General features: G+C 46.8%; 3 protein-coding genes across 3 annotated transcripts in view; 1 reads left to right on the top strand and 2 right to left on the bottom strand.

The window, feature by feature from the left end:
• LOC309714368 (NACHT, LRR and PYD domains-containing protein 12-like) overlaps positions 1-11,664 on the bottom strand; it is a 253,157-nt gene extending 241,493 nt beyond the window's left edge. The window contains exon 1 of the mRNA XM_082546776.1: positions 8,804-11,664. The gene's annotated coding sequence lies outside the window, so the exon portion shown is untranslated. The remainder of the gene's footprint in view (positions 1-8,803) is intronic.
• The window catches only part of LOC309714406 (gamma-crystallin N-B), a 156,953-nt gene that overhangs the window by 113,956 nt on the left and 15,980 nt on the right, over positions 1-27,017 (top strand). The gene's annotated exons all lie outside the window — the stretch shown is intronic.
• On the bottom strand, positions 11,818-25,806 carry eci2 (enoyl-CoA delta isomerase 2). The gene is made up of 11 exons (XM_082546831.1): positions 25,605-25,806; positions 18,590-18,648; positions 18,229-18,332; positions 16,464-16,562; positions 16,065-16,256; positions 15,912-15,981; positions 15,468-15,570; positions 15,081-15,201; positions 13,264-13,353; positions 12,767-12,910; positions 11,818-12,336 (listed from the first exon to the last, which is right to left on the bottom strand). The coding sequence occupies exons 1-11, from the start codon at positions 25,658-25,660 to the stop codon at positions 12,181-12,183; spliced, it is 1,194 nt and encodes a 397-aa protein (XP_082402957.1). The 5' UTR covers positions 25,661-25,806; the 3' UTR covers positions 11,818-12,180.

Below are 27,017 nucleotides of genomic sequence, written 5' to 3'. Positions count from 1 at the left end.
GTGCTGTTGGAGCCTTTTAATGATATCATGTGACCACTGATAAGAATGTGGCGACCAGGTCATCCTGTGTCCCGCCCACATGTTGGCTCTAAAAGTCTCACAAGCACAGAGCTGTGCCTGGATTTAAACCCAGAGAATAGATAAACAGGTTTAAAGGTAGCGAGCCATAAGAATAAACTTTATGTTCTATGTCTTTACTCAGCTGGAGCAGGAGAAAACTTACGTCAGACCTGGATCCTGAATCCTTTTATGAGTTATAGATCTGAGAGCTCGGGTCTCACAGTCATCAGGCTTTAATATCCTGTTAGTTTGCACTAATTAACAGACACACAAAGTGAAAACAAGCAGATATAAAATCAGTCATGTTGATGGTCAACATGGGATCCACAGAGGGTTTCAGGTCTTCTCTGGTCATTTGATTAAGAGCACACAGCTCAGCCCGTTAAACCAATAATAATGACACACAGAGAGCAGAGCTCCAGATGTTTGCACAGCAGCAGGAGCTGCAGCCTGATGCTATCCTGGAGAAAGGTCAGCAGGTCAGGAGATGACATCTATTTCCATCAGCTCACACTGCAGAGCTGCATGAATATTTAGATTTCCACACGGAGCAGATGTGATTAAATCCTGCTGATTAGACTTTCAGGCCAACTTGGAAATGTCATGTGAGGACAGGTGTGAGGCGGCGCTGTCACGTCCTCCCCCTCCCATCCGCACGAGTCCCCAGCTGATCTCTGAGGAAATTTTCATTCCAGCGGCTCGGCGCAGTCATCTGAATGTAAATGCTGAGCTGATTGCAGAGCGCGGCGAGGATCTCCGGCGGGAGGAGGCTCTCTGATGCGAGAACGCAGCCGGCGTGTCCTCGGCGAGGTCGCCGAAAACCTGTCTGACACCGAGACCCCAATCAGGTCTGCGAGGGAGGACGACGTGACGGGAATAATCAGGTGCTCCCGTCACAGACTCACAGAGCTGGATCACTGAAACACTCACAGACATGATGGGGACAGATTCATGAACCAATCACACACCTCCAAACACGCCCGTGTTAGAAACTGCACGAACAGTTCGTTTGTTATAAACGTTTGTTTTTCTTTCTCTATCGACGTGTTTGAGGCTCTCCTGGTAAAACGATGAGCTGAGACGCTCAGCTGGGAGCAGATACAGGAGACCCCGACTCCTCCTGAGGTTTCAGGTCCCCGAGCTGCTGAGTCCACGTTAACCGGGACACACTGCTTCACGTCCTTTGGTGGACGGGTTCCTCGTGGACGTGTTTATTATTATTTTTTATTATTTGATTGTAGTTTACTGTCGTTATTGTTTATCAGTGAAGCTCACGTCTGTTTAAACCTTTGAGAAGAAAATCTTTGATTTATTAGTTTTATGCCTCGTGACAACCTCGCCTCTCATTTTGTTTTCTTCCCTCCACCAAAACCATCTCTGCTTTCCCAGCTCGTTACCCCTCCCCCACCCTTTCTCTCGCTCTTCATCAATGGCTCTGTGTTATCTCCTCCTCTTCCTCCTCTCTGTCCTGACTTGATGCTCGGAGGTCACATCAGGTAAATCCAGCTCTGTCTTCGTTCGTCAGCTGTCAAGTTTAATCCTCTGCTCCATTAAACTCAACCTAGAAATGCATCGATCTGATTGGTTCAGTGAGCGAGCTCATGCTATAGACTCTGTGTGAGTCTCCATGGATCAAACTTCCACCATCCTGTGGATGTGGACAGATTCAGAGTTAGGTCAGCACAGCAGAGGAGAAGCATCACAAAGTCTCACAGAGAGCAGCCGAGCACCTTCACTCTGCTGATGCTGAGGTCAAAGGTCAGGGAGATCAGCTGCCTTCTGCAGCAGTTTAACTTCATCTTCACATTTCTCTTTCAGACTGGCCGTGTTGTACTGTAACAGTTGGTAACAGACGGCGCTCAGGAGACCACGGCGCTTTTTATTTGTCTGTTACTGCACAGCTACAGCACACGCCTGCCCTCTGCTGGTGGAGGAGTCAACAGCACCCCAGCACAACAGTATATTACACCATCCATCCATCATCCATCCATCATCCATCCATCCAGCCATCATCCATCCATCATCCATCCATCCATCATCCATCCATCCATCATCCATCCATCCATCCATCCATCATCCATCCATCCATCATCCATCCATCCATCCATCATCCATCATCCATCCATCATCCATCCATCATCCATCCATCATCCATCCATCCATCATACATCCATCCATCCATCCATCATCCATCCATCCATCCATCATCCATCCATCCATCCATCCATCCATCCATCATCCATCCATCCATCCATCCATCCATCCATCCATCCAGCCATCCATCCAGCCATCATCCATCCATCCATCATCCATCCATCATCCATCATCCATCCATCATCCATCCATCCATCATACATCCATCCATCCATCCATCAATCCATCATCCATCCATCCATCATCCATCCATCATCCATCATCCATCCATCATCCATCCATCCATCCATCCATCCATCCATCCAGCCATCATCCATCCATCATCCATCCATCCATCATCCATCATCCATCCATCATCCATCCATCATCCATCCATCCATCCATCCATCATACATCCATCCATCAATCCATCATCCATCCATCCATCCATCATCCATCCATCATCCATCCATCATCCATCATCCATCCATCCATCCATCCATCCAGCCATCATCCATCCATCATCCATCCATCCATCATCCATCATCCATCCATCATCCATCCATCCATCCATCCATCCATCATACATCCATCCATCAATCCATCATCCATCATCCATCCATCCATCCATCATCCATCATCCATCCATCATACATCCATCCATCCATCCATCAATCCATCATCCATCATCCATCCATCCATCATCCATCCATCATCCATCATCCATCCATCCATCATCCATCCATCCATCATCCCATCCATCCATCCATCCATCATCCATCCATCATCCATCCATCCATCCATCATCCATCCATCCATCCATCCATCCATCCATCCATCCATCCATCCATCCATCATCCATCCATCCATCCATCCATCCATCCAGCCATCCATCCAGCCATCATCCATCCATCCATCATCCATCCATCCATCATCCATCCATCATCCATCCATCCATCATACATCCATCCATCCATCCATCAATCCATCATCCATCCATCCATCATCCATCCATCATCCATCATCCATCCATCATCCATCCATCCATCCATCCAGCCATCATCCATCCATCATCCATCCATCCATCATCCATCATCCATCCATCATCCATCCATCATCCATCCATCCATCCATCCATCATACATCCATCCATCAATCCATCATCCATCATCCATCCATCCATCCATCATCCATCATCCATCCATCATCCATCCATCATCCATCATCCATCCATCCATCCATCATCCATCATCCATCCATCATCCATCCATCATCCATCATCCATCATCCATCCATCATCCATCCATCATCCATCCATCCATCCATCCATCCATCATACATCCATCCATCAATCCATCATCCATCATCCATCCATCCATCCATCATCCATCATCCATCCATCATACATCCATCCATCCATCCATCCATCCATCAATCCATCATCCATCATCCATCCATCCATCATCCATCCATCATCCATCATCCATCCATCCATCATCCATCCATCCATCATCCCATCCATCCATCCATCCATCATCCATCCATCATCCATCATCCATCCATCCATCCATCATCCATCATCCATCCATCCAGCCATCCATCATCCATCCATCATCCATCCATCCATCCATCATCCATCCATCCAGCCATCCATCATCCATCCATCCAGCCATCCATCATCCATCCATCATCCATCCATCCATCCATCATCCATCCATCCAGCCATCCATCATCCATCCATCCACTCACAAACAACATTTTGGTATTTTGACTAACTAAGGATTGTTACACAGACTGAAAAGTCTGCTTTCATGCTCTTTAACTATCAGTGCTGACTGAGCTCAGGTGGTTTCATCACTTCTGTCATTATCATTGAAGAACGTGGGTTCAGTCGACCTTCAGAGGTCGTCGTTTGTTTCAGAGCTGGTTTTGGAGAAAGTGTGAACAGTTTATGACGTTTGTCATCATAAACCTCCCTGATCCTCCCCCTCAACTCCAATGATGTGGGCTCAGACTTGGAGGTACAAACATCACCTCAGTGTAAGTCTGAGGTTATGAAGCCAACGTGATCACATGATCTAAACGGACACACTCTGCCCTGTGATTGGCCCAGAAAGCCCGTGACCTTACAGCCTCTGTGACATCATCGCTGTGCTTCTTGTTTTCAGCCCTCTGTGCTCGTGTATGAGCCGTTTTAGTCTTTGTGGCTGTTTTGTGTGTTTTTAGCCATGTTGCCTCTGTGTGTACTCCTCCACCTGTCCTCCACCTGTTGTTGAGCTTTTAGATTTTTTTCTCTGATGTTTCAGAAATTTCTGCAGGACACGATTCTCTCTGAGATTTAGTGTCTGTGTTTGCTGCTCCAGAAATGTGACTTCACTGATCCACCGAGTGAAACGTGGAGGAGGACGACTGTGGGTGAATGTGAGCTGAGTGGGAGACAAGCCGAGGGAAACCTGACCGGGTGGAGCTGCAGCCGGAGAACAAGAAGGGAAACACAAGACGTGGAAGGGAGGAGACGAGGAAGGGAGGAGATGAGCGGATGCTGAGAGTGCAGACTGGCAGCTGGTTTTCCACCCGTCTTGTATTTCATGTGAAGGAAGTGTCCAAACCCTCAGCAGGCCACACACCGGCCGCTCCACGAGCACCAGCCCGTCTGCAGGAAGATTTAAAGGATCTGAGGTGCACATGATCAGATCCTGATGGAGTAAATGTTCCCAAACTATGATCTCACTCCAGCGTCCTCCCAGAATGAAAATGCTGTTGTGCAGGATTACATTACTTCCTGGATTCAATCAGCAGTTTGAGAAGCTCATTAAATCGAGTTTGACCAACTTTAGGTTAATAAATCTGACAAAAGATTAAAAATTAACATCTTTCCTGTGTTTTTACTCTCACTGCCGTTAACCTCCAGGCTCCAGTACTTCATTGATGAAGACCTCAGTGACCACTCTGCTTCTTTAGCTAAGGGTTAGCCACCTCCCTCAGCACGAGGCCTTTAACACACCGTGGACGCTCTGTTACCACAGTGACCTCACAGCAGCCGTGTTATTGGTCACATGACGTCATTAAAAGGCTCCACCAGCACAAACACATGCAGAGGTCCAGTTCAGGTGAAGCTAGCAGACAGCTAGCAGCTACAGCACACCTGTGTCACCATCCACCTGTCACTCACAGAGGCCACGCCCCTAATAAAGCTAACTTTAAGCCTGGTTATGATTTAATGTTGGACACAGGTTTATCTTCATGCTTTATGGGACAGATATCTGCTGAGTGTGACGCCTGTAACATTTCAGAACAAATAACGGACCAAAAACAATCAAAGTAAAACCATGTGAGGGATTTTTATTGCTTCTGTTAGAAACGAACAGCTCTGCGAGATTTCTGCACATTTTCATCCTCTGAGGCTCCGACAGTCCGATGATGATGTCTTCTTCTCCTGCATGCATCACTGAGGGAAATCAGTCACACCTGTGCAGCACAGGTGCAGCACCTGTGCAGCACTCTCATGGTCCCTCACATTATTATGTAAATGGACTCGACACAGTGAAAGTGATTCTGCAGAGAAGCTGCACTTGTGGACGTGGTTTCCTCCTCCTGCCCCGGTGCCATAGTTAAACACGACAACAACAGAATTTAAGCCACAGCTCAGAGAGATGGACCCCGCTTCCTGCTCAGGCTTCAGAGCAGAGCGGGGTTAAACGTGCGCCCAGATGTTCCAGATGCTCCACTTTTACTTTCACACAATCTGAAAGCCAAGCTCACCGACGACATCACAGCTGCTGCTGCCCACACAAGCACACTGCACTGTGGGCGTTGAGGTCACAGCTCGTGACCACAGTCTGCTAGGGACCGTCATCCAACCACCATCCATTTACCTGACTGCTCCATCAAACATCCGCCCGTCTGTCCGTCCAGCCTCTGCTCAAAGACCTGCTCCAGACTCACCTCCATGTGCCGGTCAAACCCGTGTCCACACTCTACACTCTGTAACTCTCATGTACACAATCACACACTTTAGTTTGCAGCAGGTGTATTGATTTGTAGGTGCACACATTTAGTTTACTTATGTATTTGTGACTGATCCTTGTTTCTTTTATGAGCCTGACATTTGTTATTTTTTAAATATAACTTCTTGGGTTAAATAAAGGAAAACCCTTTTCTTCTAATAATTCCTGTGACTTGTCCTGCTGTTCAGCTCCATCGAGGTGTCCCAGAGCCAGTGAGGGATCTAATCTTCACAGCAGAACATTCATGAAACACTCAGATCCTGAACGTTGACTCTTTTGATGTGGAGGAGCAGCAGCTCTGCTCTGAGCTTCTCCTGAATGACCGTCGCCCTCTGTAGTGGAGAGCCCAGAGTCGGGCAGCCTACAAGAACAAAGAACCACAGCATGTTGTCCAGGCTGAGGATACTGGGGCTCTGCTCTGGAGATAGGTGATGTGGTTTGGTTGGAGGTCTGACCTCAGTCACAGTGACTCATGTGGGTCTGGGATCCTGGCGACCACAGAAGGGGCCGTAGGGGTCCAGAGGTTTGTGGGGGGGCGGGTCAAGGGGAACGATTCGGTCCAATCTCAAAGACGATGCTTTCACCGAGCAGCTCCATGAAGGAGACGGATCACTCCTGTGCTATCTGCTGAAAGTGACAGAGTGGGAGGACTTCCTGTCAGGTCACCGAGTGTACGACCTGTCCTCTGCTGTGGGATGAAGTCGCACCATTATCCAGTGAAGCGGCCCGTAAACATCACAGCTGAGGAACAATCAGACTTCCTGTTTGCTCCTCAGCATGAATCAGTGAAGCTGCAGGATCACCTGCTGCCCTCACAGCTGCTTCATGTGCAGGTGAGTGCTGCCACCTGCTGGACCGTCTCACCACCAAACAGCACAGAACCTTTCAAATCTCTCATTTCTAACAGCGTCTCATCTAAAACCAGCCCGATTCTGTCTGATGTTTAACTCCTGCTGCTTCTCATCAGCTGATGCAGTGTCCAGTGTATTACGTACAGCTGCTAAACTCTTCATTAAACTCACAGTCCAGCTGTTCTGACATTTACAGTAAATTATATAGAATAGAATCAGAGTCAATGGGCGGGGCTTAACCCACATTTTAGCCGTCACTGAGAGGATGGCGGTGCAGACAGGAAATGACCGTTCGTCTTCAGCATCCCGCCTCCATTTGGTCCGAACCACAGGAGCGTGTCATGGGTCAAAGTCTGGGCTCATGTTTCTCATTTATGAATATCTGTACGAGTCTGGCTTCAGACAGCGCCCTCTGTTGGCAGTTAGAAGCACAGGGTCAGTCTCGTCCTGAACGAGTGAAAGCTGGAGGATCCTGTTACTCTGGTCTGTTTGTTGGAGTTCAGGTTTCCAGGCCTGGAGTCCTGCGTTAATATAAAACCTCTGGCAGAACAGCTGGATGAACTCCGGTGTACACAGGTGTTCATAGACAGCTACACCTTTCTTACCTCAAAGCACACCGTGTGCTGCACAACATTCAATATTTACTGTTATTTACATTTATTTAGGTTATTGCAGTGGTGCTGTGTTATTGTGTTGCTCTTGTTTTTCTCTCAACAGGTAACCAAGGAAATTTGTTTTCTTTTTTTAGTGTCCTCTCTCACTGTCCCTCTTCCTGTCTTTCTTCCCCTCCCTTTTTTCTCCCTGTCCTATCCCCCACTCACGTCTGTCCCATCTGTGATAACTTGAAATGAAATAAATAAATAAATGAATAATAAAGGTCAATCAAATGGACCAATACGACAAGGCCGTGATGAAGTAAATCCGTTGGGCGTCTTTGTTGACCTTCACAGATCAACTCTGACGGCTAAAGAACCAAACAGGCAAAAACAAAGACGTTTGATTTAAAGAATAAAGGGTAGAGAAAATTATGACTGTCAGACAGATTTGATATTTTCGTAGATTATAAAGTGTCCTTTATAACACAAACACAGACTGAATATTTACAGAGAAGACGACCTCATCGAGTGATTGTGAATTTATTGGACAAACAGACGTCGGAGAACGCTGAGCAGCAGTTAGAGTGTTTAAGGCACTTTACCAGCAGTGAGCACACTGAAAGCATCACGGTGTGAAAACTGAAGCTCAGACTCACACGGACTCCTTTTTTTTTTTTTTTTTTTTAAATGACATCAGAAACAGCAGTATGCGACATTACGTGATGGCAGAGCTTCAGTTCATCCTTTGTCTTTTTTTTTTTTTTTTTTTTTTTTAATAAATAGGACAGGGGGAATGAATGAGAGAGAGAGGGGGAGAGAAAGAAAGAAAACCCAAGGGGAGAAGAGACGGTGAGAAGGGGGGGGAAGAGAGACAAAAAAAAAAAAAAAAAAAAAAAAAACTCCTGGGTCACCTGTATGGAGAAAAAACAAACAAACAAACAAACAAACAAACAGAGGAGACAGCAAACAACAAAGAGCAACATAATAATAGAGAAAACAAAGCACCATCACAATAAACTAGCTAGTCATAGATATCAGTATTTACTAAGTAATAAACGATATTGTGCAGCACGCAAGATAGACAGCGCACAGTGTGCTTTGAGGCAGCAGCCAAGAAAGCTTTAGTCCGCGTCTGTGAATACCCATGTGTGCATACCTGTGTGGATCAGCATGCTTGCATTCCAAAGGTTTCTCCATGTAATGATCTGCTAGGGAGTGTGGGGGGGCCACAGCCCCGTCCTCCAGGGTGTGAAGCGGGTATGGAGGAGATCAAAACTCCAGACATCCAGAGGCCCCCAGAACACAAGAGACCATGGAAGACCAACAGAGGGGCAGCCGCGCCACTGTCCCAGTAAGAGCTGAGGAGAGTCCCAGATGAGGGCTCACTCAGCAGCCGCGGAGCAGAAGCCAGGGGGGGTTGCAGTGACGCGCCCGTGAGCTCCGCCGGCCCCCAGCTGCGCCTGAGTGACCGAGCCCTAGGCCGAGAGGCCGGGGGCACCCCACCTCCAAAGGGGCCCGAGCGAGCCCCAGGCCCCAGGCCCCGACAAGCGGCCGCCAAGGAGTGAGCCGGTGTGTACCCGGACGCCCACCCCCAGACACAAAGAACCACCAACACACCGACACCTGAGGGAGTCCGCCACCGGCAGGGGAAGTGGTGGTGGGTGGAGATAGGCCTCCAAACCTTGGAGGGCCTGAGGTGTCCCCAGAGAGGTGGCGTCTGATACCCAACCTGACATATAGACACAGACATACAGGCACACACAGACACAAACATCCATTCCCACCCTCATGCTCTCATATGCACTCACTCCACACTCAACCAACGTGGAGACAGACATAAAGAGACGCTGTACACACAATCACACTCCCCAAGCGTACTCTACAAACCGGGTCTAGGTACCCTTGCCCCTGGAGGGGGGAATTGCACCCAGACCCAGGTGGTGTAACCCTTTTCCCTGCGGTGGGGAGAGGCAGACCACCCCGACTCCGCAGCAGCAGGGAGGCCCCACACCCCAGACCGCAGTCGGACGGCCAACTCCTCCTACTAGCCCCCCCGCTCCAGCAGGCCGCAGAGAATGGGGGTGGGAGAAGACTCCAAACCTCCCTCCACCCGCTCATTGTAGTGTTGATGCATATGTGTTCTAAGGTGCATTTAAAACCCAGGAGGGCATGGAGCTACCTGCCAAGGAGCAGCAGGTAAGCGCATGGTCCCTCCTGCTAGCCCTCAATGACTAAGTGTATTTAAAATTGAGAGGTGGGCAACGACGTCAGGGGTGAGGTATACACCCTGATGGTGATTTGGACTCCGTGATTGTGCCCACCCCCAAGATCCTATATGTATGTGTAATGAGAGTGTGAATAATGTGAATGTCTAAGTTGTGGGATAAAATTGAGGCAGAGGCAGCCAGAAGGGGACAGGGGGGGGGGTAGCCTCCTCTGCACCCTGGTGACATACCCCCACTCCAAGGCCCTGCATGTGTGGGTGGTTGTGGAGGAGCGGGAAGAGGGAGGCAGCTGGAGATGGGGAGGGAAGGAAGGGAGGGGCAGGTAACCCCTCCCTGGGGCCAGCTCCCCCGCTGACCCCAGTAGGCACTCCCACCCTCCGCGACCCGCCAGGGAAGGGGGGCCCAGGCCCATCAGACCGGGGCCCAGTGCAGTAGCGCCCCCCGGCTCCACAGAGCCCTGGACAGTCCACCCAACCCCACCACAGAGAAAACTGCACCCACCCCACCAACCACACATCTTCCAGACTACATAAGACGGTAAACGCCCAGGCTGAGATCTTCCTCCACCTCTCCTGTATCTCCCCCTCCTGCAGAGAGTTCCTGAGAGAAGAAAGCTCCTGCCAGATGTGACCATCCCCCCCACCAGTTGAAGAGCCCCCCAGGCGGCTCGATGCACCGGCGGCACCCTGCTCCAGGGCCGGGCCCCCATGCACCCACCCGCCCACAACCCCGGCAACACACCAACCAGGACCCGAGCCCCCGAGGCCCGGCCCGGGCCCCCGCCCAGAGACGGAGCACCCCCAGAACCTCACGCCCATCCCGGACCCACCCAGGGGCAGCCAGGTTGCCAGGTCAGTAACCCACGTCCGTCAGCACAGACCCTCCCCTAGCCCCGCTGCACGCAGCCGCGAGGAAACAGTCACCTGAGAGCCAACAGAGCCCTCAACCGGACGTGACCGCTACCCCGGGTTGAGCCCCCCAAGGAAGATGCCTCCGGGGAACCCCCCGACGCCCTAAGCCTGTCCCTACCCCCTCACCAATCACAACAGTGAAGGCGGGACCAAACTATGACCCCCCCACCCCCACTAGGTGATGGAGCTGATAAAAGGGGCCCAGAGCAATTGATCTGATGTGGTGGCAGAGGCTGTGTCAAGACTAATGTAATCTAATAGATAATTTCTATATTGGTTAAAATTAAGATTATTTTTATTTTTCCAGTTCATGAGGACTGTTTTCTTGGCTATGCATAGGGCAGTGAAGATCATATGGGCTATATTCTTTTCTGAAGTGACATTATCTAAGCTGCCCAACAAACACACTAAGGGGGAAGTTGGAATGTTACATTTCAGACATTTTGATAAGTCTTCACATATCTCACGCCAAAACTTTTGCACTGGTGGACAGAACCAAAGAGCGTGGATGTAATTGTCTGGTGTATTGCCTTGACAGTGTGAGCAGTTGTTGGAAGATGTAAAGCCCATCTTAAACATCCGATGACCTGTATAGTGCACTCTATGAAGTATTTTGTATTGTATTAATTGCAGACTGGGATTTTTAATTAATTTAAAAGTTTTTAAGCAAATCTGAGACCAGAAGTTTTGGTCTAGGTTGACTGATAAATCTGCTTCCCACTTTGCAGTAGGAAGGGATATTGATTCATCTAATTTAGAAAGTGTTCTGTATATTTTAGATAATAATTTGGGGGATTTAAGAGTAAGAAAATGTGCCGCACTTAGTGGTGTTTGTAATTCAACTTGACTGAGGTTAAATTTCTTTTTTACTATGGATTTAATTTGTTGATATTCTAAAAACCAAAGACGTTTGATTTAAAGAATAAAGGGTAGAGAAAATTATGACTGTCAGACAGATTTGATATTTTCGTAGATTATAAAGTGTCCTTTATAACACAAACACAGACTGAATATTTACAGAGAAGACGACCTCATCGAGTGATTGTGAATTTATTGGACAAACAGACGTCGGAGAACGCTGAGCAGCAGTTAGAGTGTTTAAGGCACTTTACCAGCAGTGAGCACACTGAAAGCATCACGGTGTGAAAACTGAAGCTCAGACTCACACGGACTCCTAAAGCATCAGCTGAGGACAGAAGCTCTGTGAGCTTTAAGCCTGCGTTTCATTCACTGAGACCTGCTGCCACAGCCTCAGAGCCTCTGCACCTCCCCACCCCGCCCACCAGGTGGCGCTCACACTACAGATTGGTCACGAAACATCCTACAGTCTGCTCTAAGTCACTCTACAACATTTACAATTAATAACCATCATCTTCATCATACACGCCTCCTCTTCCTCAGAGCTTGGCCTTGGCCTGGAAGAAGCTCATGACGGCGTTGAAACACTCGTCTGACATCCAGCGCTCCATCAGGCGCTCCACCTCGGCGTCGTTCACGGCGTGCAGGCGCTCCTTCTCCACCGAGCGGATCAGCTGTTTGGACAGAGCCAGAGACTGAAAGAGGGGCGGAGACAGAGAGGTCAGAGGTCAGATTAAGCTGATTCGGGGCCTGGACTCGTTTCCCTGCAGACACAGCCGTCAGCATCACTCTGAAGTCCAGTTTCACCTCAGAGCTAACAGGACAGTAAGTATTCAGTTCAGTTTTATTTATATAGCGCCAAATCACAACAAAAGTCGCCTCAAGGCGCTTCATAGGTACAGAGAAAAGCCCAACAATCATATGACCCCCTATGAGCAGCACTTTGGCGACAGTGGGAAGGAAAAACTCCCTTTTAACAGGAAGAAACCGCCGGCAGAACCAGGCTCAGGGAGGGGCGGGGCCATCTGCTGTGATTGGTTGGGGTGAGAGAAGAAGACAGGATAAAGACATGCTGTGGGAGACTGTAAAGCAGTAGAGTACTCGAGTAAGTCTGTGTGTGATTACGTTGCGGGGCAGCTTGGCGTAGGCCTTCAGCCGAGTCCAGACCTCCGACTGGAAGCTGCTGTCGGGGAAAACCTCGGTGACCAGGCCGAGCTCACAGGCCTGAACCGCCGTCAGCTTCTTGTTGAACAGCAGCATCTCGCTGGCCTGAAGACAGGAGACAGTCAGAGAGCTCATGTCCTCTATGTCCAACCAGCAGATACTCATGTCACAGCAGTGTTACCATGGTTACAGTCATGTTTACCAACTGTGATGGTTTTAGGTCCGATGGTTTAAATGCTGTAAAATGTAACTAAAAATGAGGCAGCTTGAAATCAAAGAGATGAACTCAGTGTTTTCCTTTCATGTCATCCACAGAGGAACACTGTCACCGTACGACCTCACACATACACACAGAACGAAAGGAAACGTCAGTCCTAACAGCTGCCTGCAGTGTGCACAGGTTACCAGCAGGGGGCAGCGTTCATATGAGCACTGCCTCTGTGACAGTGTGTGTGTACCTTAGCAGCGCCCATGAGTTTAGGGAAGGTGTAGGAGGAGCATCCCTCGGCGCTCTGACCCAGCTGACTGAACGGAGTGTGGAAGGTGGCCTGAGACACACAGAGGCACAGCGTCACCACCTGGAGCAGGTCGCTGTCACGTGACCTGAAAAGGTGTCTTTCATGGAAACTGGACGTTAAATTGTTCATTAACAATAACAATGAAGCTCTGCATCAACACCCAGCATCAGATAAATGAGGATAACACAGGTCTCTTATTTTTACTCACTGAAACCAGGAAAAACATTAAATAAAAGGTTTTCTCGTAACTCTTTTTAGTTTAATTACGTGTAGTTTCCCTTTTAAACTGAGATCTGCTGTCCTATACCTGAGTCAAGACACATATCAATCATATCCTGATGCACGCTCGACCGTCCAGGTAAGTAAATCTCCAAAAGTTGATTCTGTTCATCTGGACGTGTTCAGTGGGAGAAACGTTTCGTCATCATCCAGGCGACGTCTTCAGTCTCAGCTGACTGCAGGTTTGCAATGGGCTGGGAGGTCAGTTCACTGATCATGGAAGCCTACATCCACATGAACAGACTCCAGAGAAATACAGATAGGAAATGGGAGCAATTGTGGGAGTCAGTAGGAGGGGGGAGGGCACGGTCAGATGATCGTGTCTCACAACAGTTATGCATAGTTAGTGTAAGAAAATGGCTGTTGTGCATTTCTAATGGCACTGGCCAAGAAATCACAGCAGCGTCTCTTCTTTCTCCGCAAACTAAGAAGAGCAGGAGCTCCAGCCCCCATCATGTACACTTTCTACAGAGGCACCATCGAGAGCATCCTGTCGAGCTGCATCACTGTGTGGTTTGGAGCCTGCAATGCGTCCTGTCATAGAACCCTCCAACGCATAGTGAGAGCTGCAGAGAGGATCATTGGTGTCTCTCTCCCCTCCCTCCAGGACATTTACAGCACCCGTCTCACTAAAAAAGCCCTTTGCATAGCGGCTGATCCCACACACCCAATGCAAAGCTTCTTCAAGCTGCTGCCGTCAGGGAGGAGACTGCGGAGTCTCCAGGCCAGGACCAGCAGACTGAAGGACAGCTTCATCCATCAGGCTGTCAGGAAGCTTAACTCCCTCCCGATTCTGCCCCCTCTCCCCTCTTCTCCACCACGGTCTCACTGAACTCTGTCACACACACACACACACACTCTCTGACTCACTCACAGGCCTGCACCAGTTACCAGTCACTTTGTGGAGCATTGGACTGCCATTACCTCATAAGACTTTGTTGTTATACTATCTCTTACTGCATACTACTAAATCTCCATTTGCACTATCTGCCTATTTGCACTACTCTGCCTCCTTACTTGAATATTGTATATTGTATATTGCATAGCTTTTTTTTGTTATACGTAAAATTGTATTGTATTTATTTAAATTTTTACTTTTTAATTATTTTATTTGCATTTTTTAATCACTAGGGTTTGAGAGTAACGCAATTTCTATTCTCTGTATGTCCTGTACATGTGGCAGAATTGACAAATAAAGTTGACTTGACTTGACTTTCAGCAAAAACCCTGTAGGTGATGGAGGGAGATGGTGTTTGCAGCACTGATAATCATGCTGCGCTGCAGCGCAGTCAGAATAAACACGCACAGCAGGTCCAGCTGTGACCACAGAGGCAAGATCATCATCCAGGTGAGGAAACACACCTGAGTCTGCACTCAAACATCCTGAGCCTACGAGTCAAAGGTTTCATCATCATCATGTGACGTCTTCTCTGTGTGTGTGTGTGTGTGTGTGTGTGTGTGTGTGTGCGCGCGCGCACCCTCTCTGTGGCGTAGACCAGGTCAAAGAGGCCCAGCACAGTGACAGACACGCCCACAGCCGGTCCGTTCACCACGGCAACCAGCGGCTTGGGGAAGTCTATGTAAGCGTTCACGTACTTCCTGCAGAGAGACAGAGGAGAGCTCAGGGTTTCAGGTTTGGCACCAAATAAAACATCCTGACTGTGCGAGGCGGGAATGATTCAGGCTGATCTCTCCTTCAGGTCAGTTTGAGGTTCAGAGGTCAACAAGGAGACGACCTCACATGATGCAGATGACGGCGTGCATGCAGAGCCACTGTGATCCACGCTATACTTAAGGACATGAATACTTTGGTACTTTTACTCGAGTACAGTGGGTTTCCTGCTGCTTCCATCATGAACACTCACCTGAGCAGATCTGCACCCCGTCTGGCCATCTCCTCCACCCCGTTCTCCGGGATCTTGGTGAAGTTGGTGAGGTCGTTTCCACTGCAGTAGAAATCGCCGGCGCCTGAAACGTGAGAACGAAGAGAACACGCGTTCACTTCAACACGAGCCTGAAGGTTTCAGTCGGAGTTTAGTCCCAGCGAGGACGGACCGCCGCGTTTCCTCAGACTCATTCTCACCACGAACAGCAACAATCATTCATGATGTTCAGTAACATCTGCAGGCCTGATGATGAACCAGAAACGTTCACACAGCAGCACAACTTGATTCATTTGACTCTTCTTCCTGTCAGTGGTTTGTTCTGGAAGCTCACAGGACCTGACACACAGCCCTGTGTGTGTGTGTGTGTGTGTGTGTGTGTGTGTGTGTGTGTGTGTGTGTGTGTGTGTCTGTGTGTGTGTGTACCTGTAACGACGGTGATGACAGAGTCGTCCGTGGCCGCCTGCTCCAGAGCGGCGATGATCTCGTTGTACATCTGACAGGAAACACAGATATAAGAAGAAAAGCAGGTGTACATGTTTTTGTTTCAGAGTAGCTTCAGTCTGAAGCGTGGCTGACCTCGGTCGTGATGGCGTTCTTCTTGGCCGGTCGGTTCAGTTTGATGGTGGTGATGTCATCCTCCTTGGTGACCAACAGCGTCTCGTAGGTCGCACCGCTCCCAGCTGGCTGTGCGCTCACCTGGGCGGAGCTTCCAGTCTCTTCCTCCACCAGGGAGCCAATCAGGTCGCAGTACTTCTGTCGGGCTTCATCCTAACAGATTCAAACCAAAGAGGAAAGAACACAGCAGAGCGGCCTGTTAGCATCAAGAAGCTAAAGGAGGAGCAGATCTGTGAGCTCCGAGCGCAGCGACGCTCTTTCAGGAAAGAGCGTTAACCTGAAGTCCCGAGAGAATAAAAGACTTCCTACAGACAGCTGAGCAACGACCCTTCATCATTTATCTCCCTGCTGTGTTTGTACCTGTGAGATGGAGCCCAGAGACTTCCACGCGTCCCACTTGGCCTTGTTGACAAAGTCCAGCATGCCGGGTTTGGGAGCGTTGCAGGGACCCTGGGTGGCCTGAGCGAGGAGGAAAAGGAGGAAGAGGAGCAGGTGAACTTATACTGAAGTCCTTCATGAACCCACACACCAGGACTTTTACACCGGGGCAGAGTTTTGAGCATCTCTGTCATATGTGTCGAGCTCGGCTTCATGTTAGCACTCCGACGAGACGAAGTCAAGTCAACTTTATTTGTCAATTCTGCCACATGTACAGGACATACAGAGAATAGAAATTTCGTTACTCTCAAACCCTAGTGATTAAAAAATGCAAATAAAATAATTAAAAAGTAAAAATTTAAATAAATACAATACAATTTTACGTATAACAAAAAAAAGCTATGCAATATACAATATACAAGTAAGGAGGCAGAGTAGTGCAAATGGAGATTTAGTAGTATGCAGTAAGAGATAGTGTAACAACAAAGTCTTATGAGGTAATGGCAGTCCAATGCTCCACAAAGTGACTGGTAACTGGTGTGTGTGTGTGTGTGTGTGTGTGTGTGTGTGTGTGTCTGTGTGTGTGTGTCTGTGTGTGTGTCTGTGTGTCTGTGTGTGTGTGTGTGTGTGTGTGTGTGTGTCTGTGTGTCTGTGTGTGTGCGTGTGTGTGTGTGTGTGTGTGACAGAGTTCAGTGAGACCATGGAGGAGAAGAGGGGAGAGGGGGCAGAATCGGGAGGGAGTTAAGCTTCCTGACAGCCTGATGGATGAAGCTGTCCTTCAGCCTGCTGGTCCTGGCCTGGAGACTCCGCAGTCTCCTCCCCGACGGCAGCAGCTTGAAGAAGCTTTGCATTGGGTGTGTGGGATCAGCCGCTATGCAAAGGGCTTTTTTAGTGAGACGGGTGCTGTAAATGTCCTGGAGGGAGGGGAGAGAGACACCAATGATCCTCTCTGCAGCTCTCACTATGCGTTGGAGGGTTCTATGACAGGACGCATTGCAGGCTCCAAACCACACAGTGATGCAGCTCGACAGGATGCTCTCGATGGTGCCTCTGTAGAAAGTGTACATGATGGGGGCTGGTGCTCCTGCTCTTCTTAGTTTGCGGAGAAAGCAGCTGTTAGCGGCACACGCAAGACTCCAGCCAATGACAGGAGATCAGCACGCTCCCACATCTGAACGCTGAGCACAGTTTTACTCACGTCTCAAACCGGGACGACAGATTGCTGAAGAAGGAGCAGAAGCAGCTGCTGACCCCACAGCTGGCCTCTCAGCTGACCCCACAGCTGACCCCACAGCTGGCCCCACAGCTGGCCCCACAGCTGGCCCCACAGCTGGCGTAAGAATCTGGCAGGTGGCAGCAGTGAAGCTCAGTAACAAGATGGAGCGACTTATATTTTCCTTCACTACCAAATCTAATCAGTCCCACAGTAACACCAATTAAATTAGTTTTTTTACACTGAGGTTACTGAAAATTAGACTCAGTTTTATGAAGTTTTCATAAGTATCATTTTTTTAAGCCAATACTTTTTTTTAAAGGAGGACATGATTTTTTTTTTTTTTTTTAAAAGGTTTGACAAATCTGGATTAACCAATTAAAAACCTGCTTTGAAAAGCTCCACATGAGAAATTTCCAGAACACCAAATGTCTGAATGTGGAACATCTAGAACGTGTGGAACATCTAGAACGTGTGGAACATGTGGAACATCTAGAACGTGTGGAACATCTAGAACGTGTGGGGAACTGGCACCTGTTTGAAGAGAGCGTAGATCTTCAGTTTGACCTCGTTGCCCGGGTCGTCCTTCAGCGTCGACAGTTTGCTCTTCGCCTGCTCAAACTGCTCCACTGTCACACCTGAAAACACGCAATGACATCATCACCAAGAGTCCCCGATCATCATCATCATCATCAGTACATGTGCTGTTTGAGCTCCTCAGAGAACTTACTGTGAGATTCTAAAATCCCAGCAGAAATAAACATGATACAAACCTGTTCTGGGCTCTGTCCTCTCCGTCCCCATAATAACACCTGTTTATAACTCACTGTGCTTTGAAGGCTCTCCTGCTGCTGTGAACATCATGGATGATGATGATGATGATGATGATACTCACCCATCATGGGAGACGCTGTGGTGTGAAACTTCAGGCTGGGAATGTTGGATCGGACTGAGCTGGAAACAGAAGCACACACAGTGTTTACAGAGCCAATCATGACTAACCTGACTCACACTTTCACTACAGCTTCACCCAAACAGGCGCAGCTCAGTGATGAAGACTATTGCTGTGGCTTCTTCGTCATTTAAGAGCAGAACCTCCATCTTCAGTGTGAATATGAGCTATAACATGCTAGCCCACCTGTCTGCTCACCTGTGACTAGGGTTGCCAACTGTCCCTTAAAAAACGGAATCGTCCCGTATTGAGCTAATAAGGGACGCACTTTGTCCCGTAATACAGTGAGAATCAAAAGTAGTCTATAAATGTTAATGGAATTAACGCTTTGTTTGAAAACATAATTCCCAGCCCCTCTCCTGCTTTGTGACCAATGAGCTGACAGCACACTTATGACAATTCGAGTATGACAATTCAGATTACCGCTCATCTCATTGGTCGAGGAAAGGTCGCTTACGGAGAAAATACCGGAAGACAACAGATGACCACAACAAGAAGCATGGCCAACAGGGAAACAAACGCCGACACTGCGGTGCAAGTCTCGGACGACGGTACACCTAAAGCTGGACATACACTGTGCGATTTTTTCAGTCACGTTATTCAGCTCCTGCTCAAACTGCACGATTGACTCGCAGGGGTTAGAAGTTCGTAGGTCACGATGCTCTGATGCGACCTGAGTCAGGGCTCGCAAAATCGCTAGCCCGACGTGCTTTTGCATTCTTTCGGAAATGTAGCTGGGTAATTATGTCATTGGCATCGGTGAGTAGGGCTGCCACGATTAGTCGACTAGTCACGATTACGTCGACTATCAAAATCGTCGACGCCTAATTTAATAGTCGACACATCGTTTAAATGCCGTAAAATCCTGAAAGGTGCAGGAATAACAGTAGGATTTAAGAGTGTAATACTTAAATCCAGTGTAGACTGAAACAGAAGATGGCGGAAATGCACCTACAAGGATACCGTTAAACGCCAAAGATGAAGAAGAAGAAGAAGCAGCAGTCTCCGTTATCATGGCTACTCGGCAACGGAACTCGAAAGTCTGGGAGCATTTTGACCAAACAAAAGAAAAGAAAGTCCAATGCAAAATCTGCAAAATGGAACTTGCCTTCCATGGCAGTACAACGGCGATGCACGAGCATCTAAAAAGGAAGCACGTCGTGGCATCCGACGTCGAAGTGGTACAGTCGTCTCGGTAAGCTAATTGGCTAGTTAGCTGCTAACATTATTATAAACAGCAAGCTGCTAATTATTTGTGCTGTCAGCGTTAATCTCGTTAGTATGATGTTAACGCCATAACCGCATTAACGCGGCAAATCCCCGTTAGTCAGTGCCATGCAGCCCTCGCACCGCGTTTTCGCGCTAACGGGGATTTGCCGCCTTAACATCGTATTGACGAGATTAACGCTGAGAGCACTACTTATTATTGCTTATGTTAATAGCTGTTAACATTACAGGACTGCTAAAAAAATACGTTCGTCTTCAATGGACGACTTTGTCACCAAGCCAACAACATGTACACCTCGGCAAGCAGATGTCCTGACTGAATCAATCTTGAACATGTTGGTGACGGACATGAGACCCCTGTCTATGGTTGATGATCAAGGTTTCAAAGAGATGATCAAGCAGTTCAACCCACATTACCATGATAACTACCTACCAGGCCGATCCCACTTCACCAAATTGATGGAAAAGAAATATGATGCTGCCTTTGAGAAGGTTGGTCTCTCTTTCTCTCCACTCTCTCACACCACAAACACAAAATAGCAATTTGTATTAGAATTTAATACATTTCATGATGAAATAATATAGAGCTTGCTGACTGAGGAACCAATAAATTAATCTTGGTTAAAGCATGTAATGGAAAGTTGTTGTTGTTTTTTTTTTTACTGATATGTTGAATGTTTATTGTTTAACATACGTAAGTGTATTTGATGTAACTGAATTATTCAATTGGTAAATTCAAATCTTAATGCATAAACTGACAAGCATTATTAATAATGAAAAAATATACTGTAATATATTTCCCTAATGCTTACTATTGTTCCAAATCATCTCATATCTTTAGGTAAAGCAGACCCTTGGTGGTGTCAAAGGTTTCTTCACCCTGACTGCTGATGTCTGGACCAGTCGTGCAACAGAGGCCTACCTTGGTGTGTCTTGCCATTTCCTGAGTGAAGATTGGAAGATGAAGAGCTTCATCCTTGATACCATGCCTCTTGAGGAGAGGCATACTAATGCCAATATAATGACATGGATGGAAGAGGTGCTAACAAAGTTTGACATCTTGCCTGCCAAAATAAAAGCAGTAGTACATGACAGTGGTTCCAATATGGTGGCAGCAATGCGACTGCTTGAAGAAAAACATGGATGGGCCTCTATCCGCTGTGCTGGACACACACTCCAGCTCATAGTCAATACTGCTCTCAAAGAAACCACCATCAGCAGAGCACTAGGTGCTGCTAGGCAGCTAGTGGAGCACTTTAAGAGAAGCGAGCTGGCTAGTACAAGACTAAAAATGAAACAGGAGCAAATGAATGTGAAGAAAAATACACTGATCCAAGATGTCAGTACAAGATGGAATAGTACATTCCACATGATAGAAAGACTCCTCGAACAGCGCTGGCCTCTCACTGCCACTCTTTCAGATCCCGAGGTAACGCCAAGGGGGAAACACTACTTCGACTTGAAGCCAGAGCAGTGGGTGCTGCTTGAAGAACTGAAGCAAGGTTTGGCACCTTTTGAGACTGCTACTGTTTACCTTAGTGGACAGAAGTACACAACGGTTTCAGGTCTTCGACAGGTGGTCAAAGGGCTGACACGGGCTGTACACCAAAGCCAACTGGAGACGAGCTCAGGAAAATCTTTCATTGCCAGTGCAGAAAAAGGCATAACACAGAGATGGGGGAGTATATGTACTTTCTCAGCAGACAAAGAAAACTCTGTTATTCTCGCAGCTGCCTTGGACACCAGATACAGAAAGTTGAAGTTTTTGGCTCCTGAAGATGTCATCAGAGTGCAGGGGACTGTTGAAGTGCTTGCTGTCAAAGAAGCAAATGCTGGGACACATGAGCATGCAAAAGTGCAGACAGCCAATGGTTCAGGTAGAACTGAAAAGACTGCTCTGGACAACCTCCTTGAGTCTGACACAGACAGTCAGGGTGACAATGAGGAAGAAGCATCTAAGGAGGACCAAGATGTCCAAGTTGTGAGAAGTGAAGTTCAGCTGTACTTTAAAGAAGCCACAGTTTCTAAAAAGGATGATCCTCTTAAATGGTGGAGCGAAAATGAGGGACGTTTCCCCACACTATCAAAGCTAGCTAAATCTTTTCTGTGCATTCCTGCAACCTCCACCCCATCGGAGCGGATCTTCTCCACAGCAGGGAACATCTGCTCTCAAAAGAGAGCAAGCCTTTCTGCAGAACATGTAGAAAAGCTAACTTTCCTGGCTATGAACAATAATCTCGTGTAGATTGCTATACTGACTATATAGTCCCAAAGTTCAATATAGTTGTGAGGACTGAGCACAAAATGCTATTTTGTTATATTTGTTTTCGGGTGGCTTCAAACTTGAAATTTCATTAAAAGTTTAATAAAGTATCATCTTGTCTTTATTTTTAGTTTCACATACCTTAAACACTTAAAGCTGTAAGCTAATGATAGTTGTATAAGAGCAGATGCTGCTGCTGCAATAATCTGTACGTTTTACGTCCAATGGATGCATAATCTGATTAGTCGACTAATCGCAAGAATAATCGGTGACTAGTCGACTATCAAAATAATCGTTTGTGGCAGCCCTATCGGTGAGCCACTGTCAATATGTGACATATTGAAGTCGCGTTTGAATTTGCGCTTGTTTTTTTGCTTTCACTTTGCAATCGTGCGAACTGTGTATAGAGAGCAACAGCACTGATCTGTGAGTGATGATAATTTGTGCACCAATTCCTCTGACATCGTCTTATTAATCGTTAGCTTACTATGCAAACATGACAAGTGAAATCTCCCGCAGCTTAAACATGTGAGAGGTTGATCGCGCAGAGAATCGCTGAGCTTATGTGAGTGCGTGTGTAAAAGCATTTCAGTTCTGCTGAGCCAAATAAGACAGGTCAGGGTGAAGAAGTGACAGCCAAAGAAAAGCTTACCACAAAACGGAGAAGTTATGACAAATCAGACTATGAGGCAAAAAGAAAGTGCAGCTTTACAAATGTCAGAAGGAGTCCGAACCACAAAAGAAGCACGTATTCTCGGAAAAGTGGTTGCAGGAGGTGAGCTGGCTTCAAACAAATGATGAACGCACAGAGATGTGGTGCAGAATGTGCCGTGAAAATCCCACTCTAGCGGACAAAAACAGCTTTTTATATGGACGCAAACGCGCGCTGCAACTTCTTATCTGGTGCGTCTTTTATTTTGACAGCGAATGCGCACATGCGGACCACTTATATGCAGCCGTGTAAATAACAAAATGTTCTGCCGGGTGTGTTGTTGGTTTTCTCTCGATTTCTGAGTCGACAAGCGCCTTTGTTACTGGGACCAGTCATTTTAAGAAAGGCCCCCATTAGAAGCCATGAGAAATGCAAGAAATGCATTATTGCTCAGTCTGCAATATCTTTCCCAGAACAAACACCAATTGCAAAGAATATACTAAAAATAAACCTGAAAAATCTGTTTAGAACAGCTACTATGTTGCAAAGAGTGAACTACCACTGGCAAAATTTAGCAGTCTTTGCAAACTTCAAAAAGCAAATGGCCTCGATCTTGGTTCCACTCGTCTCTTACCCGCGACTTCAGTGGAAATTTCAAATTCAGGATCTGACACAGACTGATTCAAGTCCTACACAGTTCTTACAAGTTCATAGAAATTTCTGTTCAATTAGAACCAAGTATTTGAGTTGATGATTGTAATTTTTATACAATGTTGTAATTTGTGTTTCAACAATTTTTTGATTAATGTTTTGTTTCCTTTACAATATTATACTTTAATGTATAATATTGTAAAGGAAACAAAACATCAATCAAAAAATTGCTCTCTTTTTTATTCGGGCTACTTAAATTTATTTTGGGCTACCAAAAACTGAAGAGTCCCTGCCTGAAGGGCTACCAGGGATTTTGAAATTTTGCGAGCCCTGTGAGTGCTCACACTGTGCCTCCATAAAATGAAGGTTATAACGGAAAATCTGTCGCTCTCTCTGTCTTTCACTCACACAGACACACCACCACCATCAACTTTGCTAAATTGCTAATGAAAGACATTGATCAGGCAGCTGTGATTGAGCAGCATGTAAATCCAACTATTTTCACGGTTGTTGTGGTCGTGATAATTTTGTGATACCACATCGAAAAGGCTCGGATGAGCCAAAGTTCTACAAGTTGTGCCTCCATCGCTTGTGTCCAGATCACACGCTGCACAGCCGTGCTGCTCCGTCTTTTTCACTGACGTTTACGTTTGCGCGTGAGCAGTGTGAGCGGCTGTGGTGACACCCTCACGAGCGATTGATGATCGGGAGCTGGTCGTGAGGTGTTAATCGCGTCTCGTTACCCCACGTATACTACACGCACGATGAAGGCCAAAATCGGGCCGATCACCAAATCGGTCGCACGACTCAAAAATCGTCTCAAAATGGGCCAAAAATTGCACAGTGTGAGCCCAGTATTAGAGCAGCAATGTTTGTTCCCCTCAGAGAAAGAAAAAAAGGCTGCAAAAGTACAGGGAGGACTGGGAAAAGGGAAACACCTGGCTGGGAAAATACACCATAACACCTATAAAGCGCACTGCACTGTGTCCCGGCGCACTTTTTCCATAGGCATGCTTCTAGTGGTGGCACATGAAGAACATGAGGGGCGTGAAAGCTCGGGGAACCCTTTACCAATTTCTTGTCCACCAGGCCACGGCAGAAGCAGATATGGTATGTAAACACTGGTTGTTGTTTTTTTTAAACCCTCTGGTTAAGGTTAATATGGGCATGTGCAGTGAATATCAGCTCTATGTGGCCAGAAGTGTGATAATTTATTTTGTGTAATAAACAACTGCAAGGATAGATGATTACAACAAATAGATGACTAATACATAAAAGTAATACATATTTTAATAATGATGATGAGTTAAGATGCGTAATCATGGCAACAAGCGGGTTTACAAACAGGAGCAGCTGATTAGCATTAGAAAAGCTGAAATAATACCTCAGCTGAAGCCAATTGTACTAAATGCACTAAATGTGCACAGTTACAAGAATATTTTTGTTCTATTGCTTTCTATTAATTTATATAATTTTAAGTTAAGCAGGACAGAGTTCTTTTAAAGAAAGATTTACTTATATTCTCAAAAGTTAAGCATGACAGGCTTCTGTTTAAGAAAGAGACCTGTTTTACTGTGTTAATGTTGTCATTTTGAGCTAAAAATAAATGGCTAAATGATCATTTGTTTCCCATACGGTCATATCACAAAGAATATGCATCTGCTTAAATCAAATTCAAGTCAAATGGTTAAAAAATAATTTCACACACAAAAAAGAGCTACCACACCGGGAAGGGTGAAGACAACTGGGTCGCCCGGCCCTGGCCACGAGGTGTCCCTTATTTATTTTTCAGGGAGTTGGCAACCCTAACTGTGACCCGCTCACTGAATGAACAGAGGATGAAGCTGAGCCTCATCTTCAGGTCATGTCTGAATGTGGAGCAAAGGTCGTGGCTAGCTGCAGCCATGCTAGCTGCAGCTAGCTGCTTATATAACAGCTGATATTTCTCCGCTTTGAGCGCGAGCAGCGCACCTGTCAGCTTCAGCCCGTCTCTGTGTGACACCTGAGTCTGACAGGTGTCGTTAGCGGTCAGGTAACCACAGACCCCCGACACTCAGTGCTAACAGCCATGCTAACTGTTAGCTTCCTCCAGACTTTTCTAACTACAGTTAGCATCTAAACTTCTGATTCCGCCTGAAACACCCCGCGGGCCTCACCGGTCATACCTTGTTAATGTGACACGGCGCCAGACAGCGGAGCACCTCAGCGCGACGCCGGCCATTAAAGCGCAGATCCGGGGGGTCCAAGGTTCGGGAGGACGGGCTAAGGCGGTGAAGGGTTAACTAGCGTCGCCACAGTGGAGCTAATCAGCGGCTAACATGTTTACATCGCTGCTCCCGCCCACGCCGTCATCTCCTGTTTTCCCATTGGTTAAAGAGAACTGCTGCATGTCTTCCTCTCTCTCTGTTTCCTGTCAGTCCTGACTGTATAATAATAATAATAATAAACTTTATTTATAAAGCACACTTAAAAACCAAGGGTATGCCAAGGTGCTTAACAAGTAAAATAGAGTATATGAGGAGGATAATAGAAATAGGACCAAAGCAAGTACTAAATATGCAAGCAGAAAACTGTCACTAATACATAGGAAAGCAACAGGTACAGAGCAAACAAGAATTTAAATGAGCATAAAAGTGCATGATATAAAATCATAAAAGAAATATTAACTAGAGGGAAAGGCAAGATTGAATAAGTGGGTTTTTAATCGTGATTTGAACAGTGCAATGGAATCAGATGCGCGGAGGTCGAGAGGAAGGGTGTTCCACAGTACCGGGGCAGCCAGAGCAAACGCACGGTCACCCCGGGACTTCAGTCGAGATCTGGGTTGGGTCAGAAGTAGTTGAGTGGCAGATCTGAGTGTTCTAGCAGGAGTATGTGGTTTGAGAAGTTCACTAAGATAACTTGGCGCTAATTTATTAATAGTTTTGAAAGTAAGAAGTAATATTTTAAATTGAATACGGTGCTTTATGGGCAGCCAGTGCAAGCTAGCTAGAACAGGAGTAATATGGCAAAATTTCCTGGTACCAGTTAAAAGGCGGGCTGCTGCATTTTGGACTGTTTGCAGTCGAAGAAGAAGAGAAGAGGGAAGACCATAGTACAAGGAGTTACAATAATCCAACCTGTATCTATGGAATAACGCCAAAAAATAAATAAAGTCAGCTTCAACACAGACTGAGCTCACGTGATTTGATTTGATTAGTAACAGAAACTAATAAAATGGACAGACTGTATATAAAAGATGGCTGTAGCGCAGTTGTGGAGCCTCTTGCTGCCGCCATGTTGCTTTCTGTGTCCAGAAGTGACCATATTTAAGAGGTTATCAGCTGATGTCAGCATCACACAGACACAGGTACCTTCTTATTGAGTAACACCCAATCAAAGTCCTCAAATTTCACTAGGGCTGAACGATTATGGAAAATAATCTAATTGCGATTTTTTGCCCCAATATTGCGATTGCGATGCGATATGCGATTATTTTTTAAGGTCTTTGTCTTCTGTATTATTAAACAAAGACAAGCAATACATCATATAGTATGGCCAATACTATATTACATTAATTTTAAACTGTTCTTTCCTGG

The sequence above is a fragment of the Aulonocara stuartgranti genome, assembly GCF_965226115.1.
Source record: "Aulonocara stuartgranti genome assembly, chromosome: 9".
In the NCBI taxonomy this organism is placed as follows: Eukaryota; Metazoa; Chordata; class Actinopteri; order Cichliformes; family Cichlidae; genus Aulonocara; species Aulonocara stuartgranti.
This window is presented reverse-complemented; position numbering and strand designations above follow the sequence as displayed.